Below are 27105 nucleotides of genomic sequence, written 5' to 3'. Positions count from 1 at the left end.
CTAGAAAATCCGCGCTCATTCATGTGCATTTATTGCACGGACGGAGAAAGCGCCGACGCCTGCATGATTTCGTCTGACGGTAACTTACATAAGCATATTATAACGTTAATCCATCTGTTCCATGGGAGCAGAACGAACGAGCATTTATTGACGTTTTAAATTTGAAAACCCCAAAAAAGCAACGAAATTGTCAGACATCCATTAGTGCATGTTCACAGAGGAAAACAACTGAAATACAGCGCTGGTTGTTCTCTCGAACGATAACGACGGAATCCAAAGACGTGGGCTTTGTAACGTTACCCAAGTATTAAATTGTATGACATAATAATCCCGAAAAAAAGCACAAACACTGCAGAGATGGCAAGTTCAGCAGCTAACATTGCTGAGGTGAAGTGATGGCTAGTAACAGCAGACAAACGGCTAGCACTGACAGTGGCAATCCATCTGTCACTCAAGTGGCTTGGCCACACCCTTAAATTTAAATATTAATCAACTAAACGGACGAGTTATAAAATAATTCACCCCCCTCACAGTTGTTATGAAGGGCAAAATTAGCTGTATAGACCAAATCCACATACAGACACCAGGCTTTAAACACGTTTTTTTCTGCTGTAAAATTTGGCATTTTAACATGGGGGAGATACAGATTTGACTCACTTCTGACAACAGCCTCAAGCGGCCAGTCAACGAATTGCACTCACTTCCGTGTTGGTTTCAAGAGAGAGACGGAGAGGTTGCCGCTTGGTCTCAATACGCAGTCAATATAGTGCGCCAATAAATTACACTTTTCTCATTAACTGCAGGATAATGCGGATAACTTTTTGCTTGGATACCTTTTATTAACGTTGAACATAGAGCAAAAGAAAAAGTAGTGCCCCGTTTGTCGGAACGAAACCCTATTTCTAGGCCTCTTTTAGGCTACCGACAGCGGCCTACACTGCAGAATAACTAAAAGCCAAAAAGCAAGAGTGGTTTAACATTCCAGTTGGTTCTAAATGAATGAAAAACTGAGAGAAAATACAGGCACATTCTGTTCGTTAATTCTGAATGAAAGAGTTTAGGTCTACTGCTGTGAATCCATGGCAACATGATTCTATTCTTCTGGGTTACTAGGCTCTTAGCCATCTTGAAGTTGAATAAAAAAAAAAAAAAAAAAAAGACATTCTAGTAAAAACTATATAACAAGCAACCTAAACCTAGGCACTATGTTGATGTTTCTTAATACATTTAAATATATTTATTTAGAAATACGAATACATTTAGAAGTGTAATTCATATAAATTAATTAGGCTGAAATATGCCATACATACCTGCAAAAATATCACTTGCTACCGGCACAAAAACATTGTTGGCACTTTTGCTGTATATTAAAGTAATAAGCCCTAAGAAACCGTGTTTTTCAGTGAATTTATAACAGCTAAGGGGCGTTGTTAAAACCCCCTTAAAGGCAGGGTAGGTAGGATTTTTCTAAAAAAAAAACATTCCAAATTTGTTTAAACTGTCTTTATATACCAATACATAATTAAAATGTAAGTACTCTGAAAAAGAAAATATAAAAATCGAGTGACTGTAGACCTTTTAATCTGCAATAAACACAGCTCATTTTTCCATTCACTCCCACCCCCTCCCTTCTGAGCTCCTTCCAAAGCGACGCCCCCAAAACACATGAACGCGCGACGCCAAACGCTCAGGCTCAGCTGGAAGACGCATTTATTACCTGAGACGAGTGGAGAGGAAGGAGCGCAGTACATACAGTGACATCATGTCAGAATCACATGTAATAAAATACCTAACTTTATCACTATGAATATAAACAAATAAGATTTATTTTAGTACTCACTATCAAGCTAGCATATCGATAATGGTAAAGTTTCATTCGGTAACGAGCTATATTTATAAGGCAAAACTAAAAACAGGTTGCATTGATACACGTTTTTCCATTACCATCAGTTACACTGTGATGAAGGTGAATTTCGTGTAAGATTCATAACATATACGGTGTTTTGCATGTAAGAGTTTCCATGATGAAAACATTGTTGACTCTAATGAAGACTACCGTACACTCCGAGTCCAGAGACAAGTACCGCATCGTCGGTTCGAGGACAGGTCCGGGGTTGAGGGCGAAGCAGAGGAGGTCGTTCAAGAGTGCGGGCAGGGTCCGAGGAAGTAGTTTTTGCCTTGTTTGCCTTCGCTGACTGCATATGCAGGTGCTTTGAGCTGAATATTTCCGGGAACGGTGACATGTGATGAGTGCACGCAGGGCAGCGCGCGCAGTGGGGCTCGGGCACGAGACATGAAGGCATCTGATTGGTTCTTTACATTCGCACCGAATGGCAGTGATTGGTCAGAGTTTTTACTGTCCTGCAGCTGCTACAGAGGTCTGATTTTTTTCATTCCTTTTTCTGAACACATAATGTATTGACTACTCTCAGGATGGAAGGACCATTTCACCCAGTATAAAAAAAAGTGTTTCTGAACAGGTTTACCTACCCTACCTTTAACTGTTACAAATTCACTGTAAAACACGGCTTCACAGGGCTTATTGCTTTTATAAAATGGTTATTCCATATTTGTAGCAAGGTTTCATAAAATAAAACAAAGCAAATAATATGTAATTATAATTAATACAAATATTATTCTTCCGCCAAACAATGTAGTTCCTCAGAAACACTTGTGCTTCGCAAGCGGAATGGTTGCCAAGCAACACAGACGTAGCAACATACACTCAGTGGCGCAGCGATACTGTATGTTTTCGGGAATTTTAAAACAACTTCAAACACGGCTCAACAAATCAGAATCAAGGACCAGAACTAACCGTTTTATAAATCCATATTGACCATAAGTCCTTCTATGCCAACAAGATAATTACTGTCAAGACAAGAAGTTATTGAACGAGACCACATCTTTAGTGAAGTCGACACAGTTTATTCAAATTACACAATTAAAAACTTTTTCAAGTCTATCTTAAGCATGGCATGTAGTGTCAGCAGAATCTCAGTACTACAGTTGTTCTATATAAAAATATTTTTAAATGTACAGGTTAATTTCAGAGCAGAAAAACTACTCTTACGCCACAAAGATAACTCACTAAAGTTGTGCTAACATGATGGTCTAGTAGTATGTCTCTCTTTCCATCCAACCTGCGAAGAAAGACATTTTTTATTTTTTTTATTTCTACAGTTGGAAAATAGAAAATGATACGATTGACAATCTACAATACAGTGCAATTGGTCAGAACAAGGGTGCAGATTACCTCCAGGGTTCCTTCTAAGGATAAGCTTTCTGATTTCATCATAAATAAAGATGAGAAGAGAGTATGGGAAGGCACAGAACCACCAACTGAGCCTGTATATAGAGCACAGAACATAAACCAAAGAAGCAGGCAAGAAATAACTGTATATTTGTTTTATACAAATACATTTTAGCCTACTTGAGTGGGTACATCCTGAGAGCCACATCCATGCCAGGGCAGTAAGACAAGAACGCCGCTAGTGCTGTTTCCTCAAACAATCCAAAGATCAGGATTTTGTTCCTGTAGTTGTAGGCCAAAAATGTGGTAAATAGACAATAAATGAATGAAAATCTCCTCAAGAATGTGGCTTATGTTCATTCAGAGCTCATTTGTTCACCCAGACTCACTTCATTCCCTGCTGGAAGACAGAATTCCGCCTGGTCTTGCAGATAATCAGATCGGCCCACTGCACAATCACAATGCTGGCGAAGAATGCTGTGTGGCAAGTGAACTCCACAATCTTTCTCTGTTCATATGTCTGAGAAAACAATAACATTGTGTTGGTAAAATACTAATCTAAAAGTATTGCTTAAAAAGACTTCATGAAATTCAACAAGTTGTATAATAGCCCCCAAACCCAAATTTTTATTTCATGATTTCATTTCAATTTTAGCAGATGTACACTTCAGCTTAAAAAGACTGGAGTAATGGTTGCTGAAAATTGTACTCCCTTTACTGTATTTTTGATTAAATAAATGCAGCCTTGGTAAGCAGAAGAGACTTTCTGTATGGTCTGTCTCCCTTGTTTCATCGTGTTTTTGGTTTAGTCCTGTGACCCAGGGTGCTTCTCAATATCCCTCCTCGTCTCCTCTCTCCTCCGTCCTCCATCCTATGACCCGGAAAGCTCAGCCTTCTTGAAGGACATCTCAATTCTCTAACTGCACCGCGAGGAGTCGAGGATCGAGGAGTGAGGAGGCTTCCAGAGGCGCTATGAGCGAGGATGCACAGGTGTATCCTATGCGGAAGTGTTTTATCGACTAAACATGACGCACGTTATCAATTCTCCTCCCCCTTACGTAGGTTACAATCATTTTAATTTATACTTTACCTTTGCAGTTTATATAAACCACATATCTCACATATTTCAACAGGGTATCTTGCTTTATTTTATTTAAATAACCAAATTTCAATAACATAAGGGCAGATCCTTTGAGCGCTGCTGATGACGCAGTGAAGTGACGCTCAAGTGATCAAGTATTCTAATGTATAAAAAAAGCTTTCATTCGATTCCTCCGCCCTCCTTTCCTTGCAGCCTTCCCTCGTTTCCTACAGGGGGTGGAGCTGAGACGAGGAAAGGAAACGAGGATGCACAAATAAGAATTGAGAAGCACCCCCAGTTTTCCCGTCTGTCTAATTAGTCATCTCCTTCACCTGTGTCCTGTTAATTATCTAATTTAGTTCCATTTGTTTGCTCTGTGTATTTATACCCTGTGTTCTCCCTCAGTCTTCATCTGTTCTTGTTAATGTTTAGTGTGGTTTTCTCCTGGTTCCTGAGTTTTGTTATTGAAGATCATTATTATTATCATCATCTTCGTCTTCGTGCTATTTCCACTACCTTGTGACGTAACACTTTATTTATTTATTTTTTTAAAAAGTCCCACAATTTTTACAGTAGTATATACATTTTAAAATGCCTTACTCTTGTGGGAAAACACACACTCTAGACACAAAACACAGACATTTATCCAATTAAATGCTCTCTAGAATGACAATGTTTCTCCCCCTAACTAGCATGTAGCAAATCATGGTTCACAACTGTAACATAATTCATAATACCTACCCACTGTTGCCCGTAGCTGTCCTCCAGGTCATTTAGATATTTGTCATCCCAACCTACACGAATTCCTAGTAGTCTTGATGGTAGAAAGCCATTTTCGGCAAGAATGACAAAGTATGCAAAAAATCCAGCCAGAGCCTGAATCATACCTGTAGAACCAGACAAGATCTTGCATTAAATTCTTTTTTTAATTGTAAAGCAATATTGACGTGATCTAAGGATTTTAAATGGTAGCATGTTAGTCAGCAAAAACTTGGAATGGGATTCTCAACATGCTAACAAAATGCTAACCATTTAGACGACTAGAACAACGCCACAACATGGCCACCTACCTATCTGTCCATATGCAATGCTAATAAGTCTTTCATTCACCAACTTGTCTGTTTTAGGGTTTCTGGGTTGTCTCTTCATGATATCACTCTCAGCAGCCTCATATGCCAGAGAAATAGCAGGGACCTTGAAAACAAAAAAAAATAAAATAATTAACTGTCATCTTTTAGTAGAAAGACCAAATGCAAGTGTGAAAAAGAAAATAACCCAGTGTGTTCTGCACTGACCATGTCTGTTCCCAGGTCAATACACAGAATGGTAACAGTTCCTAGAGGTAAGGGAATGTTGGCGATAATGAAGAACAGGAAGGGTGTGATCTCAGGGATGTTACTGGTCAGGGTGTAAGCAATGGACTTCTTCAAGTTGTCAAAGATCAGGCGCCCTAGTGTGGAGAGAAAACATTAATAGAAGAGCCCACAACATTGAGAAGATATGAATAAAGGTCTCCCGTACCTTCTTCTACGCCTGTGACGATTGAGGCAAAGTTGTCATCTAGCAGGATCATGTCAGCAGCCTGTTTGGACACATCTGAGCCCGCAATGCCCATAGCAACACCAATATCAGCCTTCTTCAGTGCAGGAGAATCATTCACACCATCCCCTGTTACAGCCACAATGGCTCCCTTTGGAACAGAAATTATGTTTTAACATTAACTCAAAATTGCAATTTGCTTACTATTTTCTAAGGGGTGAATGGAAAACTTGTATTTGTATATTAGGATAAATTAGAAAAATGTTAAGATATCAGTTAAATATGCTTAACCCCAAAGTTGATATTAATACTGTTTTGTTTATTTTTCATTCTGCTTTACAAAGATTCTCCTCGATCCTTCCACCATCGTTTATCTTTTTAGGCAATATTCTTTGTAAAAATGCTTAACAATGTTTAGCAAAAAATAAAAAAGATTATACAAAATAATGGTATCTTCAGGTATGTATATCCAATATTAAAATTAGTATCAAAATAAAACAATTAAATTATAATAATTTGCAAAAGTAAATTTTTATTAAAAAAAAGAAAAATGCTTTGGCATCATTAAAGTAACAATATAAAACCCAACCATTTAATTTTGCAAACAACTTATTTTCATTAGCAAATAATGCAATTAATTAATGTGCTGATTTGGTGTTCAAGAAACATTTATTACTATTAGCAATGTTGAAAAGAGTTGTGATGCTTAATATTTTTGTGGAAACTTTTTTTTCGGGATTAAATAAAAATATTAATTTCTAAAAAAAAAATTAAAAAAAAATCTTAAATGCACATAATACTTAGTTGCCTTTTTATTTTAAAAAGGGGGTCCCTCACCAAATTTTGGGGTCTATGGAATCAACTGTTCTAAACAGCTAATCTGTCTAATTGAAGTATAAAGGTCCAGTTCAGTCAGTACCTGTCGCTGACACCCCTCAACAATAATCAGTTTCTGCTGTGGTGACGTTCTGGCAAACACAATTTCTGTGTGGTACTTCAGAATATCATCTAGCTGTTCAGCCGTGAGGTCCTTCAGGTCTCCGCCATGAACCACACAGGCCTTTGCATCTCTGAAAAAAGACATTCACTGAGTTTTGAGATTTATGTCAAGGCAAGTTGCAGTAACATTTATTGTAAAACTTAACACACTGTGATACCTGGGGTTGACCTCATTGACAGGTATATTCAAGCGAGCTGCAATGTCTTCCACCGTCTCATTTCCCTCCGAAATAATCCCAACACCCTTTGCTATGGCTTTTGCAGTGATTGGATGGTCACCGGTTACCATGATAACCTAATAGTTCAGAAATATTTGTGTAAACTATAATTATGTAATAAATTCAGCACATGTGCTGGACTCGCATCTCTGCTTTACCTTGATTCCTGCACTTCTGCATTTGCCTACAGCATCAGGTACAGCAGCACGTGGAGGGTCAATCATTGACATGAGACCCACAAAGCACAGATTCTCAGTAGGGAAATTCACATCCTCAGCATCAAACTGGAAACCTTCTGGAAACTGATCATCAGGGAGGAAGAAATGACAGAAGCCTGTTGGAGAAGAACGTGAATGATCAGTCCACAATTTGCTCATGCGAACTCTCAACCTTTATTTGAAGAAGCAGTTTTTTTACCCAAAACTCTTTCTCCAAGGCCCCCAAGCTCCAGATAAGCATTCTGAAAGGATTCTTTCATTTCATCATCCAAAAGCTGTTCCTTCCCTTGGATCAATATAGTAGCACAGCGTTCCAGGATTCTCTCTGGGGCTCCTTTCATGACCAGCAAGTGTTTAGACTCTGCGCCACCAGTTGGGTTCTTGTGCACCGACAGCTACCAAAGCAAGCATCAGATCATTTAAAATGAGATGTATTTTATTAATAGTATGTGAAAATTCGGGCTGTCGTTTGAACATTTTTATTTAGTGTGATTACTTAAGAAAAAAACACACAAAAGAATGTTCCTACCATGCTTGAAGTAACAGCTTCATGTTTTTGTAAATTCACAATTCAACACAGACCCAATTAATTATTTATTAGTATTTTATTATTTTTAATAATGTTTTATTTATTAAAAATATATTCTTTATTTATTTGCATTCCAGATAAGAATCCGTATTGTTTTTGCAATATTTAGAGATGTAAGATCCTAAATCCAGTACCTGATATTTGTTTGTAGAGTTGAAAGGGATTTCCGCCGCTTTGTTGTACTTTTCTCTCATTTCTTTCACTGATCCACAGCAAAGCTCAATGCATTTCAGCAGAGCAGATTCAGACGCATCCCCAGCAACATCTCTCTAAACATTTAAACACACAAGTGAGATATTTCATTTAAAATCTTACAGGTTCCACAATGAAGAGGTGACATACATATATCTATCACATCAAATACAAACCTATCTATCCATCACATCAAAAACAAACCTTCAGAATTGGCACATTGGTCTGTTCGGCCAGGAACACAGCCCTGTTGCAGAGCCCAGCAACACGTGCCAATGAGGCCCAGGTGGCCGAGCTGCGGTCAAAAGAGGTCCCGCTCTGATTCTCTGTGGTGTCAGCCTCATGGATCTGGTTATCAAACCACATGTGAGCTACAGTCATGCGATTCTGCGTTAATGTGCCAGTTTTATCGGAACAGATGGTTGAGGTTGAGCCCAGGGTTTCAACGGCCTCAAGGTTCTTAACCAAACAGTTTTTCTTAGCCATACGTTTAGCTGTGAGGGTGAGACAAACCTAAAGAACGAGAAACAGAGAGTAGGTGTCATGCAAATATGAGGGCCTAACCTTCAAACAAAGTAAGTTTGAATTAACTTACCGTGACTGTAGCAAGAAGACCTTCAGGCACATTGGCCACAATGATGCCAATAAGAAAGATAACAGCCTCCAACCAGGAGTAACCAAGAACGAGAGACAGAACAAAGAAAGAGACACCCAGGAAGACAGCCACGCCTGTGATGATGTGGATGAAGTGTTCAATCTCAATGGAGATGGGGGTGCGCCCAACCTCTAGGCCAGACGCAAGTGTTGCAATTCGGCCCATTACAGTACGGTCTCCGGTGCTGATGACGACGCCACGTGCAGTACCTAAAACAAATGAGAAGCAGAGGACACCAAAGTATCAGGCTTGTGTTTTAAAAAATAATTAATAAATTAAAACATTTTTAATTCCTATTAAGCAAAAACACATTCAGTTGTTCAAAAGTGACAGTAAAGACATTTATAATGTTACAAAAATGTCTATTTCAAATAAATGCTGTTCTTTTGAGCTTTTCATTCATCAAAGGATCCTGAAAAAAGTTTCATGGTTTCCTCAAAAATATTAAGCAGCACAACTATTTTCAACATTTATAATAATAATTTGAAAAAAAAATGTATATTGAGTGCCAAATCAGCATTTTAGAATGATTTCTGAAGGATCATGTGACACTGAAGACTGTAGTAATGGCTGCTGAAAGTTACATTTTAAAATATATTAAACTTGCAACTAGCAAAAAAGTCTGGCATTTTTTTTAACTATAATAATGTATTATATATATAACTGTATATATATATATATAAATGATCTATAACTGTAATAATATTACACTTCTTTTTTCAAAAAATCTTACAACCCCAAACTTTTTAACAGTAGTCTATGTAAAATAAATCATACTTACATATGATACAATTTAAATATGTGATACTGCTATATTACAACAGTTCAATAAACAAGAAGTTAATATTATGTGAATTATATTTTAGACACAATATCGCCAGCTACTTTGTCTATTTTTGCTTCGACAAAAAAAGTAGTTCCAAATAAAACCACAGGAGAATTAACCACTGGTGTTCCTGAATCACAGTTGTTAAACTAATCGAATCAGGAAAGAAAATGTTTCAATGACTCATCATAAAGACAGTTACTTTTTCGCCACCTAATGATATAATGAGTAATAATACAAGTAAAAGTGTCAATATAAAAAAAAAAAAAGTGTATGACTTTATTTACAATGAAATCTTAACAATTATGAGAATAGAAGTGAAACACTTTACTGAACATCTGTAGTGAATGAGAATATAAAATACCTTCTACACAATTGGTGGAGAAGAAAGCAATATTCCTGGTCTCTAGAGGATTATCATTTGAGAAATCCGGGGACCGTGTCTGAGGCTCTGATTCTCCAGTCAGAGAGGAGTTATCCACCTTAAAACATCCAATTTAAAAGATATGCTTACATAATGCCACTGCCACAGAAAGGAAAAATGAAGTTCACACTACACTGATCAGGTAAAGTAAGAAATACAGGCTCATAATAACCTTGCAGCCATGTGAGCCCACGATTCTCAGGTCAGCAGGGATCCTGTCACCACCTTTTACTTCCACCAGATCACCAACCACCACTTCTTCAGCGTTAATTTGCTTCTTCTCACCATCACGGACAACCAACGCTTGCTAGAAAAGAAAAAAAGTGTATAATCTGAACAAAAAACACACAAGAAGACAAAATTACAATGCATTTAAGCTTGTAGATTAGTTTATTAGGTTTAAAGAAAAAATGGTCAATTGAATGGCAAAAAAATTAGGACTGAAATTAGGAAGAAATATGTACCTGGGGAACCAAATTCTTGAAAGAGTCCATAATTTTTGAGCTCTTAGCATCTTGATAGTACGAGAAACATCCGGTGATGATCACCACAGCTGATAACACAACTCCCAAATAAAGCTGCATTGCACAAAGAGATAGACACGATTAGATATAATACATCCAGGAAAGGAATAGGGATGCACCAATATGAAAATTTGTCTGATACCGATAACCGATAATAACTGATATATTGGCCGATAAATATAAATCCAAATTTGTATATAGTTTTGAGAGCCTGATTACAAAAACAAAAGTCTCAACATTAAAAGCCATGTCCCAAGCACACAATTATGTTCTCATTATAATTTTATGTAGCTTAAATGACAGACTTGCACTCCACATGTTGCACATTTAACAGTATTTTCCTTTTTTGAAGTGATTCCAATCATATTTCAAGCAATTTAAAAGCATCATGGCAAACAGAACGCATCTGAAGTGTCTCAGCTGTAGGAAATAATATTTTATTTATCGGCTTTAATATATAGGCTAAATGTTCTTATCAGGCCAATAACAATAACATTAAAAATGAACATAATTGGCCGATACCTATATGTTGGCCGTTATATCGTGCATCCCTATAAAGGAACACACATATTTTTCAGCATTGCCTCTCACATTGTCATTGGCAGGCTCATCCTCCATTGCTGCCTGAATGCCATATGCAAGAAAGCAGAGAACGGCACCGGTCCACAATAGCATGGAGAAACCTCCAAACATCTGCTTACAGAACTTCACCCATTCTGGGGTAGTTGGAGGTGGAGTGAGGGCATTAGGTCCATCACGGATCAGAATCTCTGCCGCACGGGCGGTTGTAAGACCCTGATGAAGTCACAGAGAAGACAATGTTAGTTATTGTTCACTAGTGATTTATTAAGAGTAATTTTATAAAAGAGAGAGTAACACTTGGAAGACTTACTCTGCTCAAGTCTGTACCATATTTACGGTGGAGCTCTTCCAAAGTCAGTTTGTGATCATCCTGAAATAAATATAATTCCAAGATTTTTCAGTCTATTTCAGAGTGTTTTATACTGAAACAAAACTTTAAGTAAAGACTTACCAAATTCACTTCCTTTTTCAGCTCATCCATATCACTCTCCTTCTTCTTGATTTTGTTCTTTTTCTTCCCTCCTTGCTCTGACGTTGCCGCCAGCTCATATTGGTCCCGTCCATCCTGAAATAGATGTTTGAAACATTAAAAAATAACTTTAGGAGTTCTGGCTCTGACAATTGTTTACTGAGTTAGATTATAATTCACCCAAGGAATAAATGAAATGAAACAAAATGAAATGACTATCTTTCTTCAGTGGAGCACAAAAATAGATATTGTAATGAATGTGCTGGTTGCTCTTTTTCATGCAATTACTTCATGCATGTTTTCTTCAAGCTTCTAAAAAGGATTCACACCATAAAAGTGGTTTGTACGCTTGTGTGCTATATTCCAAGTTGCCAAAAGTCATACAATATATTTAGGTGAGAAACAGACTGCCATTTACACTGTTTTTCACAGATAATATTCTCCTCCAATAGAATGTTAACTCGACCAGGAAGTTAGCTGCGACCAGATCATTGCATCAGTGAATTGCAATTGAGAACCAAATCAGACTGATTCTTGTAATTGGACCAACAGATTCACTGGAAAGATCTGGCTCAAAAGAATGATTTGTATGGCTTCAGAAAACTTGGAAAGTGGTTGAACAGACTACTTTTGAGACATTTTGGTGCTTTTACATCCTTTTTGAAGCTTGGGCGATTTAGGTCTCGTTCATTGTAACTGTGTCAAAAACAGGATAGAAAACAGTCTTCAAATCTTCTCTTGAGTTCTGCGGACATCACATAAGTTTAGAACAACATGAAGGTTGATGAAAATAACAACAGAATTAAAATGTTTTGGTCAACTATACCTTCATTAAAAAGAAAATAAAGCAGTATATAATGCAAACTATATATTAAATGCATATTTTCCATTATTACTTATTATATCATATCTCAAGTGGTGAAGATGAGGGCAAGCCCAACTATCTGATTACTAAAACACATTCAACTTACTGCCAACCTCCCGATTTCTCAAGGGTCTTTGATGTATATCGAAGGGATCAGCTTTCTCTGGACATGATCTAATACATGGAACAAACAAGTCTAAAAATGTTCTATGGCACAGAGCCAGTCTCAACTAGGGACATCGGAGCAACTATGTCACCTTGGCCTCTATCCAATGAAAAGAAATTAGCAGAAGCAACAAAGCCTTTTCCCTCAGTACATTTCCTCTCCCAAAGAGAACATGAGTAGGCAATGGTGGGAGTATCATTAGTTAATCTCAGAATATGTGTGAGGGTCACACATTCACAGATAAACACTAGCACAAGACTTGTACTCATGTTTTATTTAGCTGTGTCCAGTCAACCAAAGTTCACTGCAATTGTTGCTTCAGGCAATAATGTTATGCCACCTTCAAGGTGACACACAGGAGTGTGACGGGAGCAACTGTTTGTGAGAATAAAACATGTTTCATCAGTTGCAAACAATCCCACTTAACACCCAATCAAACACATTTGTTTGGTTGTACAGTGAGAGAACCTATGAGTCTACACTATGAAAATAGGTGCAGCACATCATGAGGCAAGCAGCTACATGTTGACATCTTTTTTCTATTCTTATTAAAAAGGATTAGAATGTTTTGAGGTAATTCTGATGTACTGACCTAGATAAAGCACACCATGTTCTTAAGGGGAGGAGAGAAAACTCCACTCAGAAACAACAGCCTGTGACTGTGGGACTGGGACTAGTTTTAGGAAGTGCGTACGAACACGTGCAACTATTACATTGCGCAAGAACAATTACAATACATTTGAACAGTGGAAGCACAGTTTTAAATCATGATTCCTCACTGAGTATGCTAATATGGCCGGAAAAAGCGATGAATAGTAATACTGCATGCACTCCACAGGTCATACTACAGCCTACTACACTCCCACAAACTGAAATATACAATGCAGTCATAGAATAAGAAACAATAAACCACTCCACAACCCAACAACATACATAATGACTACACAGAATCTGACATTTTTATTTTTAAGTTTTCATTATCTAATAGCCTATATTCACCAGCAAACTTAAGATATGTAATATACTTTTTTTCTGAAAATAAAAGCATCTTGACCTCCATTAATCTAAATATCAAATATGCTTCAAATGAAACGCGTATTATTATTATTAAAACATATTTTACTTACCCCAACTCCCATTTTCGCTTGTGGACGGAGACGGTGCTACTTTATGTTCACTTTCTAATGTCTGGAGCAGAGCATCAGATCAGCAGCGCCTTCGCTGCAGCTCAACTCATATGCGAGTCTCGATAACAAGTCTGTGTAAAAACTGAACAACCAATAGGAAGAGAGCAAACTCTGTGTGTACCCCGTGTGTGTGTTTGTGTGTGTGCACAAGTGGAGAGAAGTGAAATATCTAAGGGTTGCCTTTGAATCCACTGAGAACATTTTATATTATTTTTTGCAACTTTTTATATTACTCTAATAATTATTATAAATATGACAAAGCTTGTCACTTCAATAGCTTGTCAGAGATAGGCCTATAATAAATAGAACGGAATAAAATAAACTTTTATTTGAATGTTGAACCATACAATTTACCAATATATTAATCTGTAAGTCAAACAAAACAATGATATTGACAGATAACAATGACACAGTACGGGTGTCATAATCTTATAATGCACAGAAATGAATCTAAATAACAGGGGTATAAGGAAATGTACACTTGAAGAGTAGCCTATTAACAGTATAAATACAGCAAGAATATGATCGCAAACAACGTAAAAGGGTTAGTTCACCCAAAAATGAAAATTTTCTCATTACTTACTCTCAAGATGTTCCAAACCTGTATGAGTTGAACACAAAAGAAGATATTTTGAAGAATGTTGGTAACTCGACAGTTGACGGTAGCCATTGACTTCCGTAGTAGGCCTATTTTTTTCCTACTATGGAATCAATGGGTGCCGTCTACTATCTGATTATGGACATTCTTTAAAATATCTTCTTTTGTGTTCAACAGAAGAAAGAAACTCATACAGGTTTGGAATAACTTAGGAGTAAGTAATGATAAAATTTTCATTTTGGGGTGAACTAACCCTTTAATATAAAGATGTTCCTGAATCATTAACACATGGAATAATGTAGGTGTGTAGGACATTGGTGTACAAAAACGGCATAGATTTTAGAATAAAATATATTTTTTAACCATAAGTCTTTACCTCATCCTCATATTGTTCTATTAAATGAATCAGTATTTTGTTAAAAGTAAAACTAAAAAAATCGGGAAAGAAATTCAAATATACTTTGATCATCATTGGTTGCTTTTGCCTCCCTTGCATGTTTTACTCTGCTTGTAAGGAAACCATGACAATGTGGGAAACCAAGAACAACGCCAGGAAACCTACAAGTGGCTAAAAGATAAATACAATGCTGGTGTTGAGCTGGAGCCAGTGAGTGCAAAGAAGGGTTACCATATAGTTTTGGAGTTATCCTATAACATTATTGGTATTATGCAACATTATAATTGTTAGCTTATGCCTAAATATTACATTTTAAAGCTGTTGCTCTGTAAATCTGAACGCTTAACATGAGGTCTTAGGACTTATTATGCAAGAGCTTTGGCAGTAATCTGTGTATATGGCTAAGCCATGCTTTTCTGACACCAAACATTCTTAAATGCCTGAGAAATATCCGTTACACGCAAAAGAAAGAGCTGCAATGGTGTGAAGCAAGGCCACTTCAATGGGTTTTCCAATTTCATTTGATGCATTGCTTTTATTTTATGTGTAAGCCTGTCATTACAAACGGTTATATCACTCAAGCACCCAAGTCTCCGTTTGGTGTGTTATCTGTTTATACCAAAGGGGCACAGGTGCTACCTTATAACAAATGCATTGTAATTCTCCCCTTTCAATTCCTTTGATCTAATCCATTAAAGGCATTTCTCTCATTGGGACATATAAAAGACCAGCTCTGTTTTCTCTTGATCTCTGTCCAGCTCGCATTCACCATCTCCCCATTTCAGATGTCCATAGAAGTCCAAATATAGAACACACACATCTTTTTAAACAGGTCACATACACTGTCTTTTCATGGATCCTATTATAAACAAACACAAACGTGTCACGCTATAGACAAGGTTTCAGATAACACCATCCATACCCTGGACTGAGATACAATGGCCACTGTAACGGTCCTGTCGGTTGATGGAAAAGCCATTTCTTTTTTTCTAGAAGAGCATTAGTGCTGGTGGGCATTCTGTCTGTGGCTCACTTTACTGATGCCTGTTGATAATGACGTGTCAAAGCCTGTTAGACAATGAGAAAATGAATGATTGGGGATGTGACCTTAGGCATGACAGCAAACAGAATAGCACATCATATCAACATGCATGGCATACCAAACAGCATGTTTGACAAAATCCATCTTTATAAAGGCAAAACAGATACTTATAACATATATACAATGAATATACAATGGGAAATTGACTAAATTGAATCCTAAAGGCATGGGGTAAATAAATCTAATAGCTATGGTGTTGGATCCAAAATGTCAGTGTTGAATTTTCATTGTAAAAATCCTGTTAAATTTACAGTAGAAAATTGGCAGCTGTTGTTGCCACAAATACTGTTAAAAATCTGGTGACAATGGCTATTACAGGATACCATATTTTGAAACTTCATAAATTATATATTAAATTTGGGCTTTTCACAATATGTATTTTCTTACTTTGGATTAGATGTTCTGGTTAAAAATCCTTAGGAAAAAATATAAACAGGCACAAATGAGTTGTTGACACATTAAGAGTGTCGAGCTATAAAAAAAATATTGGCATAGGTCTTGTAAAATTCTAATGAGAATGTTTGAGTTCATATTGAAATCTCAGACTTTTTATTACAGACTTTGGCATCCTGGCATCTAAAATTCATGAAAAAGGATCTTCTGCTCACAATCCAAGCATTTAAACAAACAAAAAAATATCTTTGGCTTTCTATATTTATCTCTTTCGACATGGGCTGGGTTTCCCAAAGCACCAACTTTGCTGTCATGCTCCAGTTATCTTACTCCTCACATACTCTGGGTTTCTATCTCTCTTTGCATATTTGTAACTGTCAGGCTATATCTGTGTCAAAGACAGATGGTTCATCTTCATGTCAGTCCCGTTGTCACACCAGCCTTTCTAGCTTCTTTCCTCTGCACCCCATGCATTTCTCGTTCATCAGTGCACCTGTCACCACTGTCTGTCTCTCTCTCAGACTATGCCACTCCATCTTGTCTTGATGCCGAACATCTTCGATTGAAGCCCTTTGATGTTAGCTCTGTCTCCTGCTCTAAAAAGATGCAACAGATGTGAAAGTATATCTCAACACTGAATGTAACAGATGATCCAAATTTGTCACATGAAAGGAATAGTTCCCTAAAACTGAAAATTCATGCTTTACTCAGCCTCACATTTTTCTGAAACCCCTATTCTGTTTTTTCCCCATATAAGATACAAACATAATATTCACATATAAACTTTTTCTTACAGTTTATAGCAACTACAACCTATCAAGTTCCAAAACCTGTGTTGTAGGAAGTATCAATTGTCATCACTTTTATGGTGCTCATTATTTTCTGTTTTATTAAAAGTAGCTAATCATGCTATATTCCAAGTCCTAACCATGGCAAAATATAATCAGATGTATTTTTTAAATATATTTCAATATATACAAAATATACAAAAAAAGGGACAATAAATAAATAAATAAATACATAAATATATTTTAAATATTCCTAATATAGATTTATCCATTTCAATACATTAGGAAAATTATTATATTTATATAAATCATTTTTATTTAATTGACTTAGTTGTATAGTTGTAAGCTGTACACTTATATTTAAGCCTATAAAATAATTAATAATTTCCACTCATATATTTTGGATACATTTTTATATATTTTCAATACAGTATAAACATGTTGTACATTTTGTAATATATTTGCCATTTGAAATTGTCTATTATATTCCTTAATCCATGCTGTTTATAGCATAGGCCTTTGAAATATATTTATTTATGTCAGTGAATAATGACTTAAATTTTGATCTTTTCATACCACAATGCATCATACGGCTTCAAAAGCTATGGAATAAAGCACACAAGTTGTACAGACTAATTTTATGATATTTCTGTGGTCCTTGTTTGTGCTTTTTGGAGCTTGGCAGCCAGTAGTCATTAGAAAACGTAATTTTATGGAACAGTTATGTGACCCTGGACCACAAAACCAGTCTTATGGGTAATTTTTTTTTAAATTGAGATTTATATAATATCTGAAAGCTGAATAAATAAGATTTCCATTGATATATGGTTGACAATATTTGACCGAGATACAACTATTTGAAAATCTGGAATCTGAGGGTGCAAAAAAGTCTAAATATTGAGAAAATTGCGTTTAAAGTTCTACATTTCTGTTGGCAATTTTGCTGCATCCACTCACAAAAATAATTTGATGAGATTTACAAAATATCTTCATGGATCATGATCTTTACTTAATATCCTAATGATTTTTGGTATAAAAGAAAAATTGATAATTTTGACCCATACAATGTTCTGTTGGCTATTGCCACAAATATACCCGTGCGACTTATGACTGGTTTTGTGGTCCAGGGTTACAGCATAAAGGTTTAAAATTACATGAGGGTGATTAAATAATGACAAAATTATAATTTCTGGGCAATCTATTCCTTAGTTCAATAGCTATATCTTGCACTCAATGGTAATATTTATACAACATATTGTTGATAGTAGCAGCAGAAAGTATGTTTGCATTTGGCATGTTTATGGGAAACGGGTCTATTCCTCAAACCTCCACATAATAGCTCATGCCACGCCACCCAGATGACATAATGTCCAGGGAAAGCTGTCTCACACTGAAACCATTATGCCATCGTACCAGCAGGATGTTACGCACAATTGTCCATTTTCAAAGCCAGCGTGAAAGAAAGCGTGAAACAAAGAGTGAAAGAGAGGGTCACTATGTTTACCGCCATCCAAGGGAATGTTCCCTCAACCATTCACTGAGGCAGTTGCAGGGTTCTCCTCTTTTGGTGTGCACTCACTGAACTCAATCTTCCTCAAGGCCAAGGGTAATTCATCCTTGGACTCATACTTGCATGATGTCGTGCATGATTTTTATTGGATACTAGTCGTATCCAATCTAGTAGAACAGAGATAGTGAAATAGATAGAATGATTGAGAGAAAAAGAAAGGGTGAAAGAGAGATAGCGGGAGGATGAGGGTCTCCCAGTCAATTGCGATGCATGAGCGTGCGCCTGGCAACCCAAACAAAGAGCCGCTTGTTTCTTGAAATTCACTGAGAGTGGAAAAAAAAAACTGCATTAAAACAAATGGCACAACATATAAACAAAACCAGAGGAGCTATAAGCACAAAACAGGCCCAAAGGGCAGAACTTTCCAATGTGATTGAAAGAGAAGAGTGGGGAAGTTCAGCACTTCCAGAACTGAAGACGAATGTCAAAACTGTAATTAACAAAGGTTAATGTTAGTTAATGCATTAAATAATGTATAACAAATGACTCTAGAGAGAGCCATCTATTGTAATCATTCATTTCAGTAGTTGGTGAGGGACTCTGCGGATGATTTGAAATCGGCCATCTTGCTTGTTGGTGCTCAGTTCTGCTGATGAACACGCTTTTAGCTGGCAGAATTGTGTAGTTATAGCATCTACTGAAGCAGCAGGAGCTAACTACGGAAGCTAACAAGCTAAAAAACTGACTACCTGAGTAAAACACAAAGTAATATCACATATTTTATCATGTATTTGTTTTTTTGTTGTTGTATTATTTTAATTTAGCTGGTTAGAATGAGAAGTAAGCCCCGGATGCAAGCTATTTTGTTTTTAGTCAAGATGGCGTCAATTTGCTAGTCACTCTCAGTTTAAACATCTCAATCACAGAAATGTCCTTCTGAATGAAAGATTACAGCGAAACTAAAGATGAAAGAGTAGAGATATATGAAAAACATGATGTAACAGACATGATGGAGCTGTTTGATGAAGGAATATAGACGGAAAACGTGTCTGCTTATTTTAGTTTAGCTAGTTAGCATGAGAAGTAAGCCCCCTGCTGCTAGCTATTTTGTTTTTAGTCAAGATGGCGTCAATTTGCTACTCAGTCACTCACAGCTTAAACAGCTCTGTCCCAGAAATGTCCTTATGAATGAAAGATTACAGCAAAGCTAAAGATGAAAGAGATATGAAAAATAGGATGTAACAGACAGATGATGGAGCTGTTTGATGAAGGAATATTATAGAAGGAAATCTTGTCTGATGTTTAGTTTTCACAAACTCACAATTCTGGCACCATGCAATCCTGTCACCTCAGGGAGAAAAAACATATTCAATTTGTGCTGAGAAAAGCTAGTTACAGACAATTTTTCACTATAAGAAAGTTTATGGCTGTCGGCCTCAGTTTTCCGCATACTTATATCAACTTCTGCACTGAAGAGCTACAGAGAAAGCAGAGTGGATATTAGGCTACTCAACACTTCATAAAATGTGGCTGTTGGATATATTGACAGATGTTTTGGACTGTTATTGTCAGGTTACAGAAGCTCCTAAATGAAGGTTAGCTTCTCAAAAATATACACTCAATATAGACAAGATAAACAAACTCAAGAAGGCCTGTGTCATGAACATGCAGCATGTCTGGTAATGTAAGTACTGACACATTTATGATTGATTTAAAAACCAAATACTGTCTTCCCTGACTATTTTTGTTGATTAATTATGCACTCCTAAAAACAAAGGTTTTGTCACACTTATTCAGTTGTGTTAGCTCTTAGTTTTGTTTTCATGGACTTTGTTTGTATTCATCAGTCACGTGTGTTCTTTGTCTTTGTTTCCCGCCACTCTTCTGTTTCCATGGACACTAACCATTCCTCTCAGCTGCTCATCATTTAGTTCGTCACCACTGTGTATTTAAGTTCTTCTTTGTTCACTCTTCAGTTGTCAGTTATTATTTTTGTTGGTGCATGCTGATGTGCCTGCTGCCTTCTAGTTACCTTGTTGATATTTTATAATCCTGTCGTCCGTCTTCACCAATGGTTCCATGAAGAACCGTTAACATCCACAACCCCATTAAGGTTCTTTGGGGAACCAACAATGGTTCTTTTATGGAATCGCTGTGAAAACCCATTTTTGGAATCTTAATGAAAGCCCAACAAATGAAGAAGTTCATTATAATCTAGAGTCTAGAGTAGACTGTGCATTGTCCATTAACCTTATTTACATCAATTCATATCAGTATTTATCTACACTAAAGAAAATCTTTGACAATCAAGATTTTGCAATTACTTTTAGCAGAATTCAGCTTTGTAATCTGACTTTTTAATATCCGCTGTTTGCCTAGAAATTAACCATCAAATACACAGAAGCAAGCACCTGTTCTCTCTGCTATAATACTGAATAAGATTAAGGCAGTGTAAACTGAGAAATAATATAATGTTCATGAAACACCCATTACACAGTAGGCCTTCAGTTAACTGATTTGTAACAGGACTAAATGCTTTTAAGATATGACCATTTTTGTCCTACCAAGGAGAAGACAAAGTTTTTTAGTTTTCACTTTATTGTAAATGCCGGGGCTACACCCCTACTCTTTTCAGGACATCCTGGGATTTTTTTATTATTATCACAGATAGTCAGGACCTTGCTATATAGTCTCATCCGAAGGATGGTGCGGTTTTTGACAGTATAGTGAGTGTCCCCATCACTAAACTGTGGCACTAGGACCCACACAGACCACAAGGTGAGCACCCCCTTCTGGCTTCACTAGCACCTCAAAATTTTGTCTTGTTCGCACTTCTGCATATTCAAATTTGCAGTGTTACGATAGGTTATGAAACACACCAGTCAATCACTAGATTTGGTGATTGAGATTTGGAAGTTACATTTGCTTTGATGTTGCTTTGTGTCAGTTTTGGAGCTTGTCTGGTGTCTAAATGCTATTTTTGTATATAGTGAACATACCACCTGTTATCTTAAATGGAAGAAAGAAAGTCAAATGGGTTTGAAATGACATAGGGGTAAATACTGACAGAAATCTTCTTTTGGGTGAACTAATCCATGCATGTCAGATCACTGTGTCTCAGTTAATCTGGTTTGTTACCTTTTTGTATCAAAACATAAGTCCTGAAAATTAAAGTAATAGTTCTTTATTACTGACTTTTGCAAATTAACCTGGCTCTAAGATCTAACAAATATTGCTGTAATCACAGTGCCCTCTGCTGGAGAACATAACTAAGCGTTCCTGTCAGATGTTATGAAAGACCAGCATGTAAAATAATCAATTATCTTATTTGAACAGATCTTCTTCAATGGGCCACATGAGAAGATTTTATTCAGTGCTTTTTCTTTTCTTTTCTTTTTTGAAAAGCATAGGGGACATGCTGGTTTGGAAAAAATAAAATGAAACAAAAATAAAATAAAATAATAAAATGGTAACACTAATTTCTTAGTATTAGTCAACTACATTAGTTAACATGAACTAACAATGAACAAGACTTCTACAGCATTTAATAATATAATTGTTATTGTTAATGGTAATGTTAATTTCAACATTTATTAATACATTTTTCAAATCAAAATCTGTATTTGTTCAAATCAGTTAATGCACTGTGAACTAACATGACCAAACAATTAACAACAGTATTTTTTATCAACTAACATTAACAAAGATTAATGAATGTTGTAAGAAATACAGGTAACACAATAAGGTCTCATTTGTTAACATTAGTTAACAATATTAGTTAACATGAACTAATAATGAACCAAACTTTCACAGCATTTATTAATCTTAGTTAATGCTAATTTCAACATTTACTAATACATTATTACAATCAAAAGTTGTATTTTTAACATCAGTTAATGCACTGTGAACTAACATGAACAAACAATTAACAACTGTATTTTTATTAACTAACATTAATACGATTAATAAATATTGTAACAAATGTATTGCTCACTGTTAGTACAAGTTATTTAATACATGAACTAATGTTAACAAATGAGACTGTAACGTATTAACAATAAAATAATTCAAAAATAATAATAGTAAAACAAAGTGTGAATTGCTGATGAGAAAAATATTTAATTCAGTGATTTAATTCAGTGTATCTCATGCCATTCATTCACAATGTTGGCCTACTGTAAAAAAGCTGACATCATAATTCTGGTGAAAATTTCAGGATAAGACCGACAAAAGGAGGAAATACATACTTCACAGCCTATTATACATACATAATCACAGCCTATTACCATGATCATCTCATCAATATGATGCAGTCAAAACAGGGCACAGCTAACATAGATCTATGCCATCTAACCCACAGAGGAAGTTTCTAATGAACGTATGTTCCTGGCCTGTCCAGGAAATTATTGATCTTCTTTGCCACGTCATCAAGCTCATTAGTATTGCTGTATTTCAGAAGGTTGTGGGATCGTACAAAGTAATGCCGGAGATAATGCTGGCTAACACACTTATGTAGCTTTTGCACCAGCCGTAATACGCATTCCCTGAAGTCTCTCCAGTCCCTGGTGCAGGGGTACTTCTCACATGTCCAGAAAAGCAGTGTCTAGATGATGTAAGGACAATGGGAAAGTGTGTAAACTTCATTTTGTATACAAGCAGTATGGTGTTTCAACAGCCATATTAACTGAAATCACAGGAAAGATGATAGGAGAAATGTAAAGAGGCTGTTTTGGTTGGGCTGGTACCTGTAGATGGTAGGCAGTGATGACGGGTTTGCTTCCAGGGCACCAGACGTCCTCCTTGAGCTGTCTGACCACCCGATAACACTTCCTGCGGCAACCGCCGTCCTCATCTATATTACTCAACAGCACCTGCTCTGCCCGTGAGAATGACAGCAGCCAGTGGTAGTTTGATGTGGCCATTAGATTGAATCCAAACGACTGCAGGAAATTTATTAAGATTAATCAACACTGTATTAAACAGTACCCAGGCAATTTTCTGCTTACTAGTCAGTTAATAACTGATATATAGTTAATAATAAAATAATATTAAAATATACAATATATTCAATATATATATATATATATAATTTATGTATCGTTTATATATTTTCATTTTCATTATATTTCATTTTATTTTTATATAATTATATGTGTGTGTGTGTGTGTATACTGTATATATATATATAGATATAGATATATAGATATATATACACACACACACACACACACACACACACACACACACACATATATATATATATATATATATATATATATATATATATATATATATATATATATATATATATATATATACACATATGTATGTGTGTGTGTGGGTCTAGACAGACCGACCGACAGACACAGACAGACTCGATAGATAGATAGATAAATACAAACAAATATAACACAAAATAGCTAAAAATATATAATATAAAAATAAAAACAGGTTAAACTTTATTTTAAGTTGTAATTGTGCAATTAAGTACCGAGTAATGTACTTACTATAGGGTTTAGGTTATGAGTAGGGTTTGGTTTAGGGTTAGATGCTTGTAAATATGTATAATTTTTTACTGTTATTACTGTAGAAAGTGCATGTAACGTGTAACAAAGATGTAAAATGAAGTGTAACCTAAAAAACATATTATATATAAATTATTTATGTAAATTCATATATACATCCACTGACCTTAATACATCGCGCACGCTCCGTGGAGGGCCACCTCTGAAAGAGCCGGGGCCACCGAGCCCTCTTTGGCCAGTAGTTCATCAGCTCCACTGTAGGAACCAGTTCCACCTCAATTTGTGCCTCTGATGTTTCCACAGCAACACGTACCACTGATCCAACTGATTCCAGCATACTCACCTTACCTGTGAAAGAAAGGCGAAAAGAAAGTTAAAACACAAAAGAAACTAGTCTATGCTGTTACACTTTAGTGCACATTCATGCTTAAAAATGATTTACTCAAGTGGGATTTATTCCTGGATCCACATACTTATTGACCATTTTAGGATTCATTTTAAGGACAGAACTTGGGTTAAGGGCTTGAACAACATTATTATCAACCTATCATTTCTCTCTGATCTTGTTTTTTTTTTTTTGATAGGAATATTCACATTGTGCTATATGGTGTCCAGTGTTTGCAGAAATGTGTTTACCATCAACACATTGAACCTGTGGGTCAAATGAGAAAACAGTGACTTTAAAAGCCTTGTTTGTCAACTTCACTTCACACTGTTTCATTCTAAAGATTTCCTTTGCTACAACTCATCTGTTATAATAGCTGCATACAAGCTTTTATACAAATTATATTCTAAAAACTGTAAAGAAAAGTTCAATTGAACAATGCCGTTAATGTGGCTAATGTCAGAAATTGATTTACTCTATTATTAAATAAATATTAATTTAGCAAATTCTTCCAAAATCCTAAAACATTTAGTATATTTTCAGGTTTAAATTATATTTTGGATCTCTGATTTTCAATGTGGCTTTAAAAACCCTACTGTATATATAAAACATTATAAATTAGTGAGTCACTAGCAAGTATTGTACCATGTAACAAGATTGTAGGTAGTGTAACAAACAATCAAAACAATAAAACGATGGATGGATGGATGGATGGATGGGTGGATTGATGGGTGGATTGATGGATGGATTGATGGATGGGTGGGTGGGTGGATGTGTTATCCCAAAACAGTTGCATATCAATAGAATATTATTAGTTGAGTTTTTTCATCATTCACTAGACAATGTGTGAAAAATTAAAAGTAGCCTTGAAAAACAGATAGAAATCTAACTAAGAAATCTCTTCTCTCTCGTGCTGTGCGAGTAAACAAGGGAACACACTAACTTGTTAGTCCACAGGTCTTTATGGATGTCTCCAGATGCTCTTTGAAGATGTTCACCACCTTGGCTGGCACAATATCACCCTCAATGGTCATGCAAGCATCCTGCCACTCCTGACTCGGGTTGACGAAACTCTCCAGCTCCAACCACTGGTAGAGCTTCTCTGGCTCACGGACTGGTGAGAGGAGACGAGACCCGCTCAGTGCGTAGTAACGCCACTGACGTGTTCGCCTCACCTTATAACCCATCAGGCCCTGTAGAGGCACTGAGATCAGGTACAGAGTTGGAGTGAGCACCTGCCAAAATGAGCCATAAATCTATCAGTATATACACAAAGCAATGAAAAAGCAGATGTACAATGTTTTACTTGTACAATCATGTTAAAGTTATACTACAGCGGTTTAGTTTTGTTGCTTACTTGGATGGCGGGGTTGTATGCACATCTTCCCCGGAGTAATGCAGACCATTTTGAAACTAAAGCCGTCTGGTCCTAAATCGGATTGTGGACACCAGAGGAATTATGATGTTACAAAAGCATCCATAATTAAATGTTACTATTTGCATAATAGACAAGAAGCCTACATGAAGTATTACTTTGAGGCTGGCATTATGAACTCCAGAGTTTGCAATGGACTGGAAACGAGCATCCTTTGAGCTGACCTCAGCCGTAAGATCGTTTATGATTTTCTGCACATTTTCTACAGACTTTGAAACCTGCCGATGTCTGAGATCCACCTGACATAAAAACATTCGACAATCTTAATAATACAGAAGAACAAAATTAGTATCTTGTTCTTCCCAAACAGTGTCATTAAAGCTATCTGATTAAAATAAAATTTAAAATTCTTTAAGCTACCCAAAGTTATTTTTTAAGCTATCTAACTGCAGATAAAATGAAATATTAAAATAAGATACATTTAGATCTTAGTGCTTAATAAAACCCATGACAGCGTAAATAGGTCACCTGATTTTGCAAATAGTTGTCCAGATCTTCATCTGTGAAGTTGGTCATTTTGCAGTCTATCCTTAGAATCGGTGTTCTCTTCGAATGCTATTTTTAAGTCTTCTTTCCAGCAGCAGAGCTTGACATAAGGTCTTTGTGGTCCTTTTTTGCAGTTCTTTTGTGTCCCAGTGTACGTGTGACACAGATTGCAAAGCACTTCAGCAGAGACCCATTGATCTCACAATATTGATTTCTGAGATGCTAAAAAGCTCCCATGTTCCTCTGGGCAAATGAGTCCACCAATTGCTTACTCACATGGCAGATCACACACATAGAGAAATTTGAATGTAAACATTTGTTTCGTTTTAATCTAGCCTTCATTAGATCTAGGTGGTATAAACAAACATGCAACTAGACAACGCTTTCTAAAAATTGTGCTTTTATGTCAGTCTGAATATATAAAATATAAGCTAATTTCAGCAATATCATTAATAGATGTTATATAAATAAAAAATAAATAAAAATCTAAGACCACTTGAATATATATTTTTTTTAAGCTTGCAAATTAATTTTAGGATTTGAAAAAAATAAAACCAATGCACACTGGGGTCCAATTTTTTTATTTTATTTTTAAGCCTGGAAATAAACAAAGTTTAGGACTTTGAAAAATGTAAAAACAAAGAGGGGTTCTGGCATAATGAATAAGGAAAATTCATGAGTTCATGCAACTTGAGCACTGTC

The 27105-nt window shown here is 36.1% G+C and overlaps 2 protein-coding genes across 3 annotated transcripts; both read right to left on the bottom strand.

The window, feature by feature from the left end:
- Positions 1–2904: 2904 nt before the first annotated feature.
- atp1a1b (ATPase Na+/K+ transporting subunit alpha 1b) lies at positions 2905–13926 on the bottom strand. The gene is made up of 22 exons (XM_084122849.1): positions 13725–13926; positions 11549–11662; positions 11408–11467; positions 11107–11310; positions 10456–10569; positions 10164–10298; positions 9932–10049; positions 8682–8950; positions 8291–8599; positions 8029–8163; positions 7505–7700; positions 7246–7421; positions 7028–7164; positions 6790–6940; positions 5853–6021; positions 5627–5781; positions 5402–5525; positions 5073–5218; positions 3640–3770; positions 3431–3532; positions 3254–3345; positions 2905–3140 (listed from the first exon to the last, which is right to left on the bottom strand). The coding sequence occupies exons 1-22, from the start codon at positions 13734–13736 to the stop codon at positions 3112–3114; spliced, it is 3078 nt and encodes a 1025-aa protein (XP_083978975.1). The 5' UTR covers positions 13737–13926; the 3' UTR covers positions 2905–3111.
- Positions 13927–21924: 7998 nt separating this feature from the next.
- mab21l3 (mab-21-like 3) lies at positions 21925–26587 on the bottom strand. 2 transcript variants are annotated; one of them, XM_084123253.1, is made up of 7 exons: positions 26386–26567; positions 26016–26156; positions 25840–25911; positions 25426–25717; positions 24264–24445; positions 23318–23512; positions 21925–23175 (listed from the first exon to the last, which is right to left on the bottom strand). In XM_084123253.1, exons 1-7 carry the CDS (start codon positions 26431–26433, stop codon positions 22942–22944), a joined length of 1164 nt encoding a protein of 387 aa, XP_083979379.1. In that variant the 5' UTR covers positions 26434–26567; the 3' UTR covers positions 21925–22941. The 2 variants fall into 2 exon arrangements, with proteins under 2 accessions (XP_083979379.1, XP_083979378.1); XM_084123252.1 differs by having other exon boundaries at positions 22374–23175; positions 26004–26156; positions 26386–26587.
- Between the last annotated feature and the right edge of the window lie 518 nt (positions 26588–27105).

Source organism: Abramis brama, assembly GCF_963993115.1.
Source record: "Abramis brama genome assembly, chromosome: 8".
In the NCBI taxonomy this organism is placed as follows: Eukaryota; Metazoa; Chordata; class Actinopteri; order Cypriniformes; family Leuciscidae; genus Abramis; species Abramis brama.
Note: the sequence above shows the minus strand (reverse complement) of the source record. Positions and strands in the feature narration are given on the sequence as shown.

Coding starts and splice junctions, on each gene's coding strand:
- atp1a1b (XM_084122849.1), bottom strand. Junction 10,570..11,106: donor ATGAGCCTGCCAATGACAAT/GTGAGAGGCAAT, acceptor TGTGCAATGCAG/CTTTATTTGGGAGTTGTGTT. Junction 7,701..8,028: donor ACTCTACAAACAAATATCAG/GTACTGGATTTA, acceptor TTGCTTTGGTAG/CTGTCGGTGCACAAGAACCC.
- mab21l3 (XM_084123252.1), bottom strand. CDS start 26,433: ATGACCAACTTCACAGATGAAGATCTGGACAACTATTTGCAAAATCAG. Junction 25,912..26,003: donor GCCTCAAAGTAATACTTCAT/GTAGGCTTCTTG, acceptor AATCCGATTTAG/GACCAGACGGCTTTAGTTTC. Junction 23,176..23,317: donor TCACTGCCTACCATCTACAG/GTACCAGCCCAA, acceptor TACATCATCTAG/ACACTGCTTTTCTGGACATG.